Raw genomic sequence first — 13,521 nt, forward strand, 5'->3', positions numbered from 1 at the left:
TCTGTTCTATTTCTCCTTTTCCAATATTCCTTCTCTCTGATCAAGATGGTCAACTTAATACTTCCGCTGGGAGAAACACAAGAGTCCTTTACTTAGGACTTTCAGTAGGAAGACTGAAGTAAAAGGACAGTAAATCTCTCCTTCAAAGACAATAGAAGATTCATAAGAGAAAAGATTAAATGTAGTTTTTCCCCATAACTTGAAATTTTTTGAAGCAGTCATTTTTAAACTCATCAGGATTTCTTTATTTTAATTTTCATTTATGTTTCAGCACCAACATCATTAAGAAACTTGAAAGCTTTTGTCATAAAATTTTACTCATTATTTTAAGTATTTTCTAGCTTTAATTTGACTAATATCAAAGATATTTAACAAAACTCAAAGTCTTTAATAAAGAAATAAAAAGTCTACTGAATTCCTAGAGATGCCTACCAAAAGAAGACATCAAATTAAATAAGGAACTTACATGTTACCTTTCTTTCTTTTTTTTTTTTTTTAAGATTTATTTATTTATTTAAGACAGAGTGTGGTGAATGGGGGAGAGGGAGAGAGAAAATCCTCAAGCATCTGAGTGTAGAGCCTGATACCAGGCTTGATCCCAGGACCTTGAGATCATGACCCGAGCTGATACCAAGAGCCAGACGCTTAACCAACTGAGTCACTCAGGCGCTCCTAAATGTCATCTTTCTAGGATAAAAAACATGGAGATTACTCTTTTACTCGAAGGCCTCAGTTCTGCAAGTTACATTCTTACAACATTTGTGAACAACTAATTAAAAAAACCAAAAACAACCCCTCCCCCTCATTACTGTATATATTTGTTCACATTCCCAAAACTGACTCATGAAGTCCTAGTCTTTGCTCTTCCTCATGAAAACATGACTTGGAATCCATAGTTCAGGGAAACCCCTCTAAGAAGGAGGCAGACTCTATCCCTAAGCAATTTAGAGTATCACTATGCCAACAGAAAAACATTTTCAAAAGGAAAAATAAGTAGTGGGCCTGGAAGGAATTTTTTTTTTAGTAACTATGATCTCCTCAGAAAAGGAAAATTGGCTTTTTAAGGAAAAAGAACAACATACATAAAAATTGTTCAAAGAGGAATGTGAACTTTGACATTTTATTCTAGAATATAAATCTAAATGTGCATCTATGATGAAGGTTTGTTTTTTTGGAGTTTAGAGGATTAGATCCCAAACCCAAAGAGTACTCTAAAGGTGGCTGAAGCAGATCAGCTTAGTTGATACTGAGAAAATGAATAGTAGGCTTGTTCCATACACCTCAGAACATGCATGTTTGGATGTGTATGTGTTTATACTGCATTTAATGTATGTGGGAAGATGAATTCATTCATCCTGCACCTCTGAAGAAATATTCATTTAGCAGACTTCATTCTCTTTAGAGTCTGATTAATATCATAAATAATAAAATGCCATTCCCTAAGTAAACAATTAGCCATTGTGAGTCTAAAATGAGTCACCTTTTACAGCTGGCTCACGTACATGGCCGGCAACGAGTTAGGTATGTTGCCTTGGGGACAATTCAGAACAAGCATTCCAGAATTAGAGGGAAAAAAGAATCTCATATTCTCCTTTTGAAGACTCCAGATCTATACTCTGGAGACAGCACAGCTTGTATTCCAGTGTTTTCCATTTATACTGAAATTCTAAGCTAAAGGAAAATAGCATGCAGATGTGCTGTTTGTGATTTGAGGAGGCTCTCTTGTGCCAGAGTACATGGTCAATATAATGATTGTATTTTAAAAGTATTAGCATTACATTTTTTCACAAGCTATCACTTATTCATAACATAAACAATGAAAAATTAAGGCATAAGGGCAATAAATACCAGCACCTCCAAAGTAGCCACTCTTCAATGGAAAACCCAAGCTGTCAGTGCTTGCATCTTTGACACTCTTTAGCTAACACTCTGGAGCCTGACAATATTAACCCCCTCAGCATTAGGCCAAGTTTTCATTATGCAGATGGTGGTTCCAGGTGCCTGAAGACCCTGCAGGTCTTCTGCATCATCCTACAGGTACCCTTATAAGCAGTAACTTAGCATTTTGGGGTTTTACTGCTCATTGCATTATAATTATTTGAAAATGAGAAAACCCATTAAACTGAACTTTGCCCAGAAGAGCTTGACCAAGCAAGACACAATAAATGGATGACTCCTGGATCGAGAAGTGTTTTCTTACAGGAATTTTACAAGTCCCTTTAAGTCATCAGTGAATCACTAGTGAAAGAGGCAAATCATAAATGCTTTTCGAGTGGTCTAAGGGTTAGCACATCCTCTAAAACGTCAGTAGCTGGTTCCCTGATCATCGGCACAAATGGACTAATTATTAGTACACTCACAATTAGTTACTTGTCCTTAACAAACAAACAAGAGAGGGAGCGCATGAAATTCTAGACAGAAACTCAATGTAAATGACCAGATCAGACATATTTACTACTCAAGAATTGAAATACATTATGTGGTGTAAGAACTAAAACAGAGGTTTTTATATTTTATCCAAATGTTTTTTTTTTCTAATAGTGGCAGTATTAGGTAGAAATATTATCCTTTACTTTGTGTAAGAAATCCCTAATTAATTTCATAAGTTACCTGCTGTTTTTAAAAAGCGAACTATTAGTGGACTAAATTCACTTTGCTTCTTCACAAACGTTTACCTTGTACTTTTCTTGCATTATTTTTAACTCTATTAAATATTATTACTTAGGTGGTAAGCAGTTATATCCAGATATAAATTTAAAAAGTGACACATTTTCAATACCAACCACGACTTCAACATATTCCTAAGCACATTCCATCAAATTAAACTGCAAGATTTCCCACATTTGTTTTACATTCTATATGTATGGCTTATGAATAGCAATTTTGATGAATTCCAGCTGGTTTAAATATGCAGGCAACCCCTTATAGAACAGATTCTTTTCAATTCTTACTGTATTCAATGAGGCCCATTTTAAGTGGGCCACCTGGTAGGATAAAACACTAATAATTCTCCATAGAAAAAAATGAAAAGCAAATCACCCTGCTAAACTTAAGACCATCTTCTCTAACTATATTACTGTTATATCACTAATATAAGCGAGGAGTAGTTCTAATCTTTTGGAAGAATGGAATTTAAATTTAAACAGGCCAGCAGCCCTATGATGACTAAATTGCTCACTTCTCTAATGACAATAGCAACATGAAGATAATTTTCACCATTGCTGCCTGTTGCCTGGTCTCATAGATCTATCATGCACATTCAGTCTCCTCCTCCATCCCCCACACCCTCTCGCTTCCGTCCAGCTGGAATACATCAGGGTGCAGAAGCCAAGTCAAATGTGGACCCCACCCTCCTCCATCCATTTTAAGGCACCTTCAAAGCCAGAGCACTGATTTCGTTCAGTTTCACCAGCAAAGCCAGCCATCCTGCTATTTAAGACTCCAGTTTGGGGTTTTTATAACTGCACATTAACATGAGAGCTTTGATTTTTGGTCAAAAACTTTGCTGCACCGAGTTTCATCAGACTTTTGTACCCTGCCTGCAGAAGAGTCCTTATTATTAAATCTTCATGATATTTGCTCTCAGTGTCGACCTCCTTCCTTGTGTTATGAACCTCTGAACCACCCAATAACCTACCCTAAAGAACATAACATTTCCCTTCCAAAAGGTCAAAAGGGAACAGCCATTAGGGTAGTTCAAATGTACGTTTTCCCTGGTGTTTGCAAACCCTGTATCATTTGTGCAGTGTCACAGACAGACAACAGTCATTCCGACGTACACAGAAACGCTCTTGCCAAGATGCATGCAGTGGGGGGTGGGGGCTGGAAAGAAAGAGTTGCAATAGGACAAAGAACTTACTTTGTTGTTCCCCTGTGCACATAGCCGCAAGAAAAAAAAAAAAAAAACAAAAACAAAAAAGAAATACGTTAAACATAAACTTATTAAAAATTGTAAGGTTTTTCACGCTAGAGCAAAATCCAAACAAATAATTTATTCATTGACATCCCCTACATACATACAGCACCCAGAGCTCATGGGCAAGTCAAAGAATCCACTTATATTAAGTGAAATCATATATTTATAACAGCAGAAAATTATGACAGTGATTTCCCCCTTTCTTTCTACCCGGAATCCTTGGAGTATGGGAACCTGGCCAAAAAGCACTGGTTTGAATTGGTAATAACTGAACTGTTAGCATGAAAGGCAAAATAGTTAGTATGTCAGCTTGCCCCTTCCTGACAGCCCCTCCTCCAACATGCCAAGCAGTGGAAAATTTCATCAGCCAATGCATTTTTAAACAAACACTGCATCCTTGGTTTCAAAGAAGGTGGAAAAAGAAAGGAAAGGAGCAGAGGAAAGGAGTGGGTGGTTCTGGGGAGACAGGGTAAGCAGACCAAGTTACGACCTCCATCTGTACCATTCCTCTACTCCATAAATTATGAGTTTTGTCTCGGGCTGGCATGGGAAGCGAAAGCTGTATAGTGGGGACACGGCCAAAATAAACATTGGTCCACATTCAAGAAAATGGGTCTGGAAAGGTTAGTCACAAAAAAATGCAGTCATTTCTAAAAGTGACGTTCTGGAGAGAGACACAGAGAACAGCCAGTGACAGGCAGCAGGCAAATGGCTCTCCTGTTTCAAACTGGAGCTGCAAGAGTATGATTTATATCAAACAATTTCACTCACATATGGCTTAAAAAAATAAAATGGTGATTCATTACTCCCAGGGCAGCCGGAGTCCTTGCAAGGTCAGATCCTGTGGGGAAGACGTGATGGGATATGGGCAGGGAACAGATCTGAACTCTTCTCACAAGGGGCCCAGGAGGAATTCCTCACTGAGATGCAGAGCTGAAGAGAGCTGTTAGTAAAGTGTGTCTGTGAAGGAGGACAAGCCCGGGGTGGAGTAACAGGTTGGGCTGGAGATCTGGCATTTAGTTTCAAAAGACGATGTACAGAGAGAAACTTTCTGGAGATGGGCAAGGCCACAATCACAGGAGAGGGTATTTTCTTAAACGCAATGCCAATTGGTGACTCTGGGGAAATGTCCAATCCAAGCGCCATCACAGCCATCATATTTAATAACAACATAACATAAGTTTAAAGACACTGATAAAATAGTGTGGAGAAACTTCTTGGCATTGAGAATTGCCATGATATAACTGTTAACATCACTGGCTTCTGTGAGACATAAATAATGATAGAAGAATGAATGAAGGGGGAAGAAAGATTCTCTGTAAGGAATATGCCAACCATTCAATAAGGCAATAAAGATTCCCACAGGGAATTTTATCAGGAGTAAAATGCTATTTTAGAGAATAACAGGCCCTGGTTCTCCAAAGAGCAATATTGCTGAAAATACCTCAAACAGATGGACTTTATTGAATTCCACAGCAGTGCAGCTTTTGATCTACCAAATAAGTTTCAGGAGTTCAACCAAGTATTTTTGCACATTAGGGAATGACTGGCTTCTCTGCTCAATGGCAGATGGTTCTGTTTGTAGTGGCAACAATGATGTCACAGAGTAGGGGGCCTTGATCCTTAAATATGAGAAACATCCAAGTGGAGGCCGTGGTGTGGCTTTGCCATTTCTTGTTTCCTTCAATCATTTCCCAATTGTCTATTCTAAGAGAGGCATAACAGCCATGAATGGTGAACTGTAAATGTTTTATAATTCCCTCCACTACTCTGTGTGGCAGCAATTTATGTTTAGATGCCACAAGTTCCTCTATTGAAGAAAAACTAGACTCCTCAGTATTGGTCATGTGGCTGCTTGACGTTGTGTGGGAAGCACTGCTGAATAAACCAAGAATAAAGTGATGTGTGGCCGGGCTAAGCATGAGCATTGTCAATCTTGTATTATTAGATGGCTGAATAAATGCATATGAGTGGTCTCCCATATTAATAGACATTTACGGAAGTCTGTGGGCAATCTTCTTCTCCCCCCCACAGACTGATACGGAGACCCTCCTCCGAATTGTTATTTGCCACAGAGAAAAATTCAGTTTTGAATCTTTCCAAAAGGAATTTCTGAAGACCCCAAAGACTTCATTTATAGAGTGGTTTCAAACTCCAAGGCACTCACTATGACTGGGAAAGTCTTGAATTCAGAGATACAGTGAAGTTCTGGGGTGTTTCACATTCTATTGCCATTTTTCATCACTTAACTCATACCGTAAATGGGAGGAGCATCCATCTATACAGCCAATGGAAATCTCTTAATTAGTTCAGAGGTGTATAATTTAACAAACAGGCAAAACTGAATTCACACCAAATTTATCTCCAGGGTACCCACTACTCTGCAGGCTGCTTCTTTCAGATAACCACCAGGCCAGCATCTGAGGGCAGGCTTGTGAACCCTCACTTTCCCTGATAGCTCCTTGGGCTCACTGTTGATGGATAGATAGAGCCTTCCAAGCCAGCCTGGCCAGCAGGACAGCACAACCCCATGAGTCCCCCTAAAGAAGTCTACCTCCTCAGCCAATAGTTAAGGAAACTCTCCTTCGACATGCCCAAGTCTCACTGATATTTTGCAAAGAAAAAGTAACTACTAAACTGGGAATTATGATTTCATGGATTTTCAGTAATAATAAAGGCTACATGGCATTGAACACATTCACCCAATTGTAGCACAAAGCTACAGGTGATATGCAATAGTTTTCATTTAATCCTATAAAATCACACAGAAGAAGGTAGCATTATTTTGAGTTTAAAAAATAATAAACTGAAGAGTTAAGTAAGTTGCCTGAGCCACTCGCCTAATAAACAGAAGGGTCAGGATTCAAATGTGAGTAGATCTGACTTAAAGTCTACTTCATTTCACCACACACAAAATGTTCTAAAGAATTTGGAATTCTTTGTTTATACATAATTTAAGGCATACTGTGAGCTAACAAAAATTGTACCAGAAAAATCATATTTTGTATCATGTCCTTTAGATATTTAATGAAATTCATATTTATTTGTATTTATACTTACTGATGCATGAACATATTTTTTTCTATAAAATAATCTTTATGGGTTCTTTAATTGTAGCCTATAATACTGACATATGCACACTTTTTATCTCACTTTCATCAGTAAAAAAACCCCAAAATATTATTAATTAATTCCATTAGAAACATCTTTACTTCAAAACAGTGTTAACAATTCAATTATTAAACAACATAAGATGTTATAATAGTTATAATTTTAATTTAGTGGCTAAAGGAAATAGAAGTTAAAGAAATAAAATTCTGCTAAATCTAAATTCAGATTTACATATATTTTTTAAAGTATTTTGGTTGCTCAGAAAGATGAGGTAACTGGTCAAATGCTAAATTTGTGGCTCAGAGAGGTTATGATAAGTTCATGGAGTATGGCAGTGTCACAGTGGGAAACTGAACACAGGACTCCTCATTTCCATTTTAGGGCCACACATTACACTGCTCAAAGAAGTCTATATTTCACTTTGGATCCAGAAAGATTAAGGGTCTAGAGGTAATTAGAAAATCCACATGGAAATATAGTTGGGCTGTGGCATTTTATACAGACATCCACTGTAGTTCCTACCACACTGTAATTATTTACTTGCATCCCTCACCTCCACTAGCCTTGAAATTCTTATAAAGTAAGAACTTTATAAGAATCTTTTTATATTTGAATTTCTAGAGTCCACCATAACAGTGATAGATGAAGTTTCGGAAGAAAGGGAGAGAAAAAGGTGGAAGAAAAAGAAAGAAAAATCTGTAGGAAAACTCCAAGAGAAACAACCTAAGAGAAAAAACCAAGTAGCAGAACATTATGATATGAGTGACAAAAACATTCCATCATTTGAATGTGATAGAATAGATATGATGGGGGAAAGAATGTCATAAAAAAGTGTGCATTCTTATTTGAAAAAAAAAAATTTGTCCCAAACCAAAATGTGAGTGACGTCTATTTATCAAAATAAAGCCAAAATTATACAGTTTTTACAAATGATCTTTGTAGATTTTTTCCCAGTCAAAATAGAGATGTTTTGTGTAGAAAGCAGAACTTTTTGAGTCTAGACTTATGTCCATGTATGACAAATAAATGTTTCATTTTTAGAATAGTGATTGATTAACTGTCAACTCAATGGTTTATTGATACAAAACCCAAATGACACACCAGAAGTCCTAAAAATTTACTTACAGAAAGACATCTGTTATTAGGTTAATCTGACTTTTTCATCAAATCTTTCTAAATTAGGAATAACTGTACCTAAAAGTATCCATTCCCCCAAATCTAAGCATGCTCACAAAATGAATGTTTACACAAGCATTCTACTTAGATTGCTTTCAGTAGTTAGCTGCCATTTAAACATCTGAAAGTCAAGCAATCGTGTAATATAACCTCTACAACTGCATGGTGCATAAGAAATGCAAATATTGTTTATCATGAAAACTGAGAAAAGCAATGTTCATGGCATACTTCCAAGTTTAATTTCCTGTTATGTCTTTGGCATATAGTAAAAAACCCCTTTGTCTCGACCTTCTAAGCAACTATACCAAAGGTATATTTATAAACAAAAAATGATGTGAAAGAATCAAACAGATTGTTCAACAATTCTGGATTTGCTTAAAATTGAGTATTCTGGTAAAAAATCACGAATATTTCATTGACCATCTTCATGCAGAGCTATGGTGCACACATGAAAATTCAAATTTGTAAAAACAGTTCACCAGAGATAGGTAGGCAATTTTGCTTTCCCAAGACAATTTTCCCTCATAAGAGGCATATTGCATCATTTCTTTAAATAGCAAAATTGTCTACTGCATTTAAAATAAATTTGACAAAATCACAATTGAAAAAAAAATTTGCACAAACATTCCAGTTGCATGGTAGGAAGACATACATCCACACATTAACATTTTATACGACCAAGCATTATTTGGAAATCGAAAACAGCATAAAGTGTTCACGATCTCACTGGTCTACACTATAACATTCACATTGTTTCAGCTCTCATCTACTTGTTAAAGAAAGCAGTCTGTGATGAAAATGATAATTATCACCATCATCATCATTATCATCACAAATAAAAATAGAGGGCTTATTTGTGCCCACTCTATTCAGTGCTTTGCCTGCATTCTTTCACTTAATCCTGTCAACCAAGCTACAGAGGACTCCTGTTATTTCCATTTTAGAAATGGGAATTTGGATATATAAAAAGGCTAGACATATCACAGCTTATATGTGAACTTCTGGAACTTCAGTCTTGGTAGTTTGACACTAGAACCTGTGCTTGAACACACATGCTCTACGGCTCCTTGTAATAACCCAACATATAATTTTTTAGCAATGTCAATCTTATCATGTCACTTAACTGGCTTGAAACCGGACGTCCAATGGCTTCCCATCTTACTCAAAATAAAACTCAAATGGTCACCCCATCCTTCGAGACCAATATAATCTGCCGTGACCACTGTCTCGGAAACTATCAACCACTTTTGTCCTCCCTTGTTGTGTTCCAGAGTCACTAACTTGTTTGTTGCTCTTCTGAGACACTGAGCTGGCTTTGCACTTGCCAGTCCTCTCCACAAATATTCTTCATTTCATTTATTCCCTCTCTTCCTTCAGGAGCCTACTCAAATGACTATTTAAAGAGGCCTTTCCTTATCATCTCTACTAAAATAAAGCTTACCTGCCCCTCACTGACTATCCCTTTCACTTTCTTTGTTTTTTATAGATTGTATCACTCTCTTACAATCACACTATATAATTATTCAGTTATTCATTCACTTGTTAACGTCTGCTCCTTGTAGATGGGACCTTATTCTTCACCTCTACAGCACTGGTGCCTAGAATGTGCCTGGCAAAAAGCGTGTGCTCAACAGGCTTTTGTGGACTGAATGAATAAAAAAGTAAGCATGTGTACATTTTTAATATAGAATATTTGTGAAATTAAACACAGTACCATCAGTGGAGAGGGAAGAGTAATAATAAATGATTAGAATTAATAACCAAAGTATAAGTAGTACTCTGATTTTTTAAATGATTTCTCATCTGCAGTTTTTGGAGTAGCATACAGCTATGTAAATATATATGTACACCACTGATAAAATTTGGACAATTACGGAAATCATACAGACAACTCTGTACTTGAGTATCATCAGGAAACGGTCTTCTTTCACCTCATTTAGAGGGTATTTTGTGGGGAATTCATTGTTTTAGGTGATAGCCAGACAAGTGTAGATTGGGTGGGGGTTAAGAGGTCTATATGTGAGATAAAATAACAGCTAAGAGAAGAACATTTTGACACAAATCCCCAATCCTTTACCTCTGAAACTCTGTTAAATTCCAATGCAACCTCAGGGATGTGGTCAAGTCTAAAGTTCCTCCAGAGATGCTTCAATGGCCCCGTCTGTGCCCTATATTTCAGAATTTCTCTTGAGAAGACTATTCCTATTGGGAGCCCAGAAATGACCTGACTTGTTCATGATAAGTCTTATAAACTAATTTAGAGCCAAGCAAGCATCAAAGGATCCAGTTGGACTCAATTCCCAAGGCTCAGTCCCAGTACTTGCATTTAGAGGAGACACCTGGGCAGTACACCTGAAAGGGGACAGGGAGTAAGCAGGGAGAGCCATCAGCTAGAGTGTCTAACGGTGTGTGTACATGTGTTGGATGGGACTTCTGAAATTTAAATACAGACATTTTCCAAAGAATACAAATAGAAGTTCTGTTTATTAACTTGAATGAGAGAAGTGACTTCAAACACTTGAAGTATATTTATAAAGATAAGTAGGAATGGCAATATAATGTTTTTCTTCTTTCACACTCCAAATGACATTAACCAGAGTTTGAATACAGATATGATTTTGGACTCAGGTACTACAGACCTAATGAAGGGAGGTAGATTTTTATAAAAATAAGTACATTTTTAAGGATATGAAATAGTGTTATGACATTATGACTTTATGAAGAATGTTCTAAACAGCTGTATGAATACTAGAACAACTGTGGAATACCATGTAAAGGAAAATAAAATTTTAAATTAAAACAAAGACATTCTCAGACATAAAACATATATTATGTTTTATGGCAGAATAGGGCATTTTCTCTAGCAAATATAGTGATAAACTTCCTAAAATAGAAACTAATGGAGAAAAAGAAATATGATGAGGATAGTATTACTATCCTCCAATGTTCCAAAAGACTGGTGGTCTATGTTCTAAAAGACCACCAGTTTAACAATTATATAGTATATAGAATTATGTCTTCTTAAACATGGTCAATAATCATAAAAAAAGAGATCCAACTTACTAAAGATTTATCGGGATAAACCCCAGCTCTCAGTAGAGATGCCTTCCAGCTGTCTACATCCTCCTGTGAGTCACACGCCAGCTCAAGGAAACGATAGTCTTTGTATACATTCCTGGAATTAAAAAAAAAAAAAACATCATGCCTTTAGTTTGGAAGCAAATTCAAAATGATTTTATATCACTGCAGATGATGATGATACAAATGACAGTCCAAATGGATAATTCTCTGACAGTCACTGGAGGAAAAAAAAATAATTCAGTGTATTTAAAATAATTAGAAAATTCTTATATTTTTATGTAATCTTTTTAAAACTTCAAATTAAAGAATTCAGAACCACTTATACTGCTAAGCAATAAGAAGTAATGGAGATACAAATACTCTCAAGATGATACACAGGTGCCAAGTGAGAGAGATTCCAGAGGAATTGATCTGCTGTTGCCTAGTAATTAATCAATTTTCTGAAACCATTTTATAAGTCTAAATGGCTCATAAAATTTTAAAAGGTATGACAGTAATCTTACAAACTTAAAATACTATTTTAGATTGAAAGCAGAAATTCTCATAGCTACTGTGAAAAGAAAAAAAACATTAACCAATATTTAACAGAGTGATATGCCTATAAAGTGCATATTTATAACTGGGACAATACTGTACTTTTATTTCTTCTCCTAACAGTAAAATAATACATAAGGTGTAATATACACCCATCTAGAAAGATTTGGAAATTTGGTAAAAGTATAAAAATGGTGACAATCATCCATTTTCCACGGTTTATAGATAAACTTATTTCTTTATACTATTGTCCTATCAATCTTTCAAACAGCTGAGGTCTCCCCAACTCCCTTTTCTCTTTCTTTCTGTCAATTTTGAGTCCTTTTTTACTTACTATGATGTTATGGTAATTTACTTATGCCATTGCATCTTTATAAACATTAAATTACAATGGTATGATATTCATTAATATAAATGTATGATAATTTACTTAACCTCTTTCAAATATTAGATATTTAGGTAATTTCCTTTTTTACAATAAAAAATAATGCCTAAGTGAATATTTTTATCCATAAGCCTTTGACATTTACTACTCTTATTTTCTGAGTATAAATTCCTATAATTAGAGTTACAGGATCAAAGTTACAGTCATTTTTTAAGATACTGATATGCACTACCCATTACCCCTCCAGAAGAGGTAATCCAATTTAGACAATACTAGCAGAATACCAGAACTTAGGGTCTTATTCTCTTCCAGGGTATTATCATTCAAGCCTAAGAGCCTTAGTTTACACCTAAACTAAGATGGCTCACAAATTTATATCTCTTGCTCAAGACCTCCCCAGATTCATAACGTCCACTGACTTCTCCACTTGACCATCTCAAAGGCACCTTGACATTTAGGACTGAATTGGTGATTTCAGCTTGACATTCCCTACCTTCCACTCTCTCATACCCTCTTTCACTTGACCACCTAAAGTGCATTTCCTGTACATTGACTGCCATCACGCTCCTTCAAACATTATAGTGGCCTCCTCATGGGTCTCCTGGCATCACATGGCTCCTCTAAATCTGCTCTCCACACAGAATCCTCATGATCTCCTGAAAATGCGAATCAGATTATTTTTACCCGTGAAGTAAAACATTCCAACAGCCACCTGCTTTTAGGGAAAGACGATACTGTCTATCATATAGTATAGTCTGACCCATAGGTATTACCTTCCTCTTCAGCTTTTTTCACATTCTCCTTTCCCTTGCTTTGTTTACTCCACCCATGCTGGCCTTCCCTTGCTTCCTCAGATTTGCCATGCCTACTCCCAAAGTCTTTGAATCTACTGCTCTCTGCCTGTAGGTCTTTTCTTCTTCTCTCACTGTACAATTAATGCCTACTTTTCTTGGAATCTCAGATCATATTTCTATTTACCTTTCCTCCATAGCACTAATAACAGTTGTGAATTCAGAGTTATGTGTGGGTTTCATTTTCTTTTTTATTTCTTACTCATGTATTTGTTTACTTGCTTGCTTGCTTACTTAGATACTGTCTATCTTCCCAACAAGCCCACAACCAACATTAGGACAGGGAATGTATCATTTTTATGCTTATCATTATATCCCCCATTATATCTTCTCCACTTCTAACTCAGGTCAAACATATCATCTTTTCTTAAGTCAGGCATACACTGGGATTGGCATTTGGGTAGAGGGTGTGAACTAGGTATTTTCTCACTCTGGGCTGAACAAAACTTTGGGAATATAGCAGGAAA

General features: G+C 36.3%; 1 protein-coding gene across 9 annotated transcripts in view; it reads right to left on the reverse strand.

The window, feature by feature from the left end:
* Positions 1-13,521, reverse strand: part of DNM3 (dynamin 3) — a 555,606-nt gene that overhangs the window by 95,520 nt on the left and 446,565 nt on the right. For all 9 annotated transcript variants that reach the window (XM_049112291.1, XM_049112288.1, XM_025430309.3 and 6 more), the window contains one exon: positions 11,267-11,378. In XM_049112291.1, the coding sequence (XP_048968248.1) occupies positions 11,267-11,378 (112 nt within the window). The remainder of the gene's footprint in view (positions 1-11,266; positions 11,379-13,521) is intronic.

The sequence above is a fragment of the Canis lupus genome, chromosome 7 (assembly GCF_003254725.2).
Source record: "Canis lupus dingo isolate Sandy chromosome 7, ASM325472v2, whole genome shotgun sequence".
Lineage (NCBI taxonomy): Eukaryota > Metazoa > Chordata > Mammalia > Carnivora > Canidae > Canis > Canis lupus.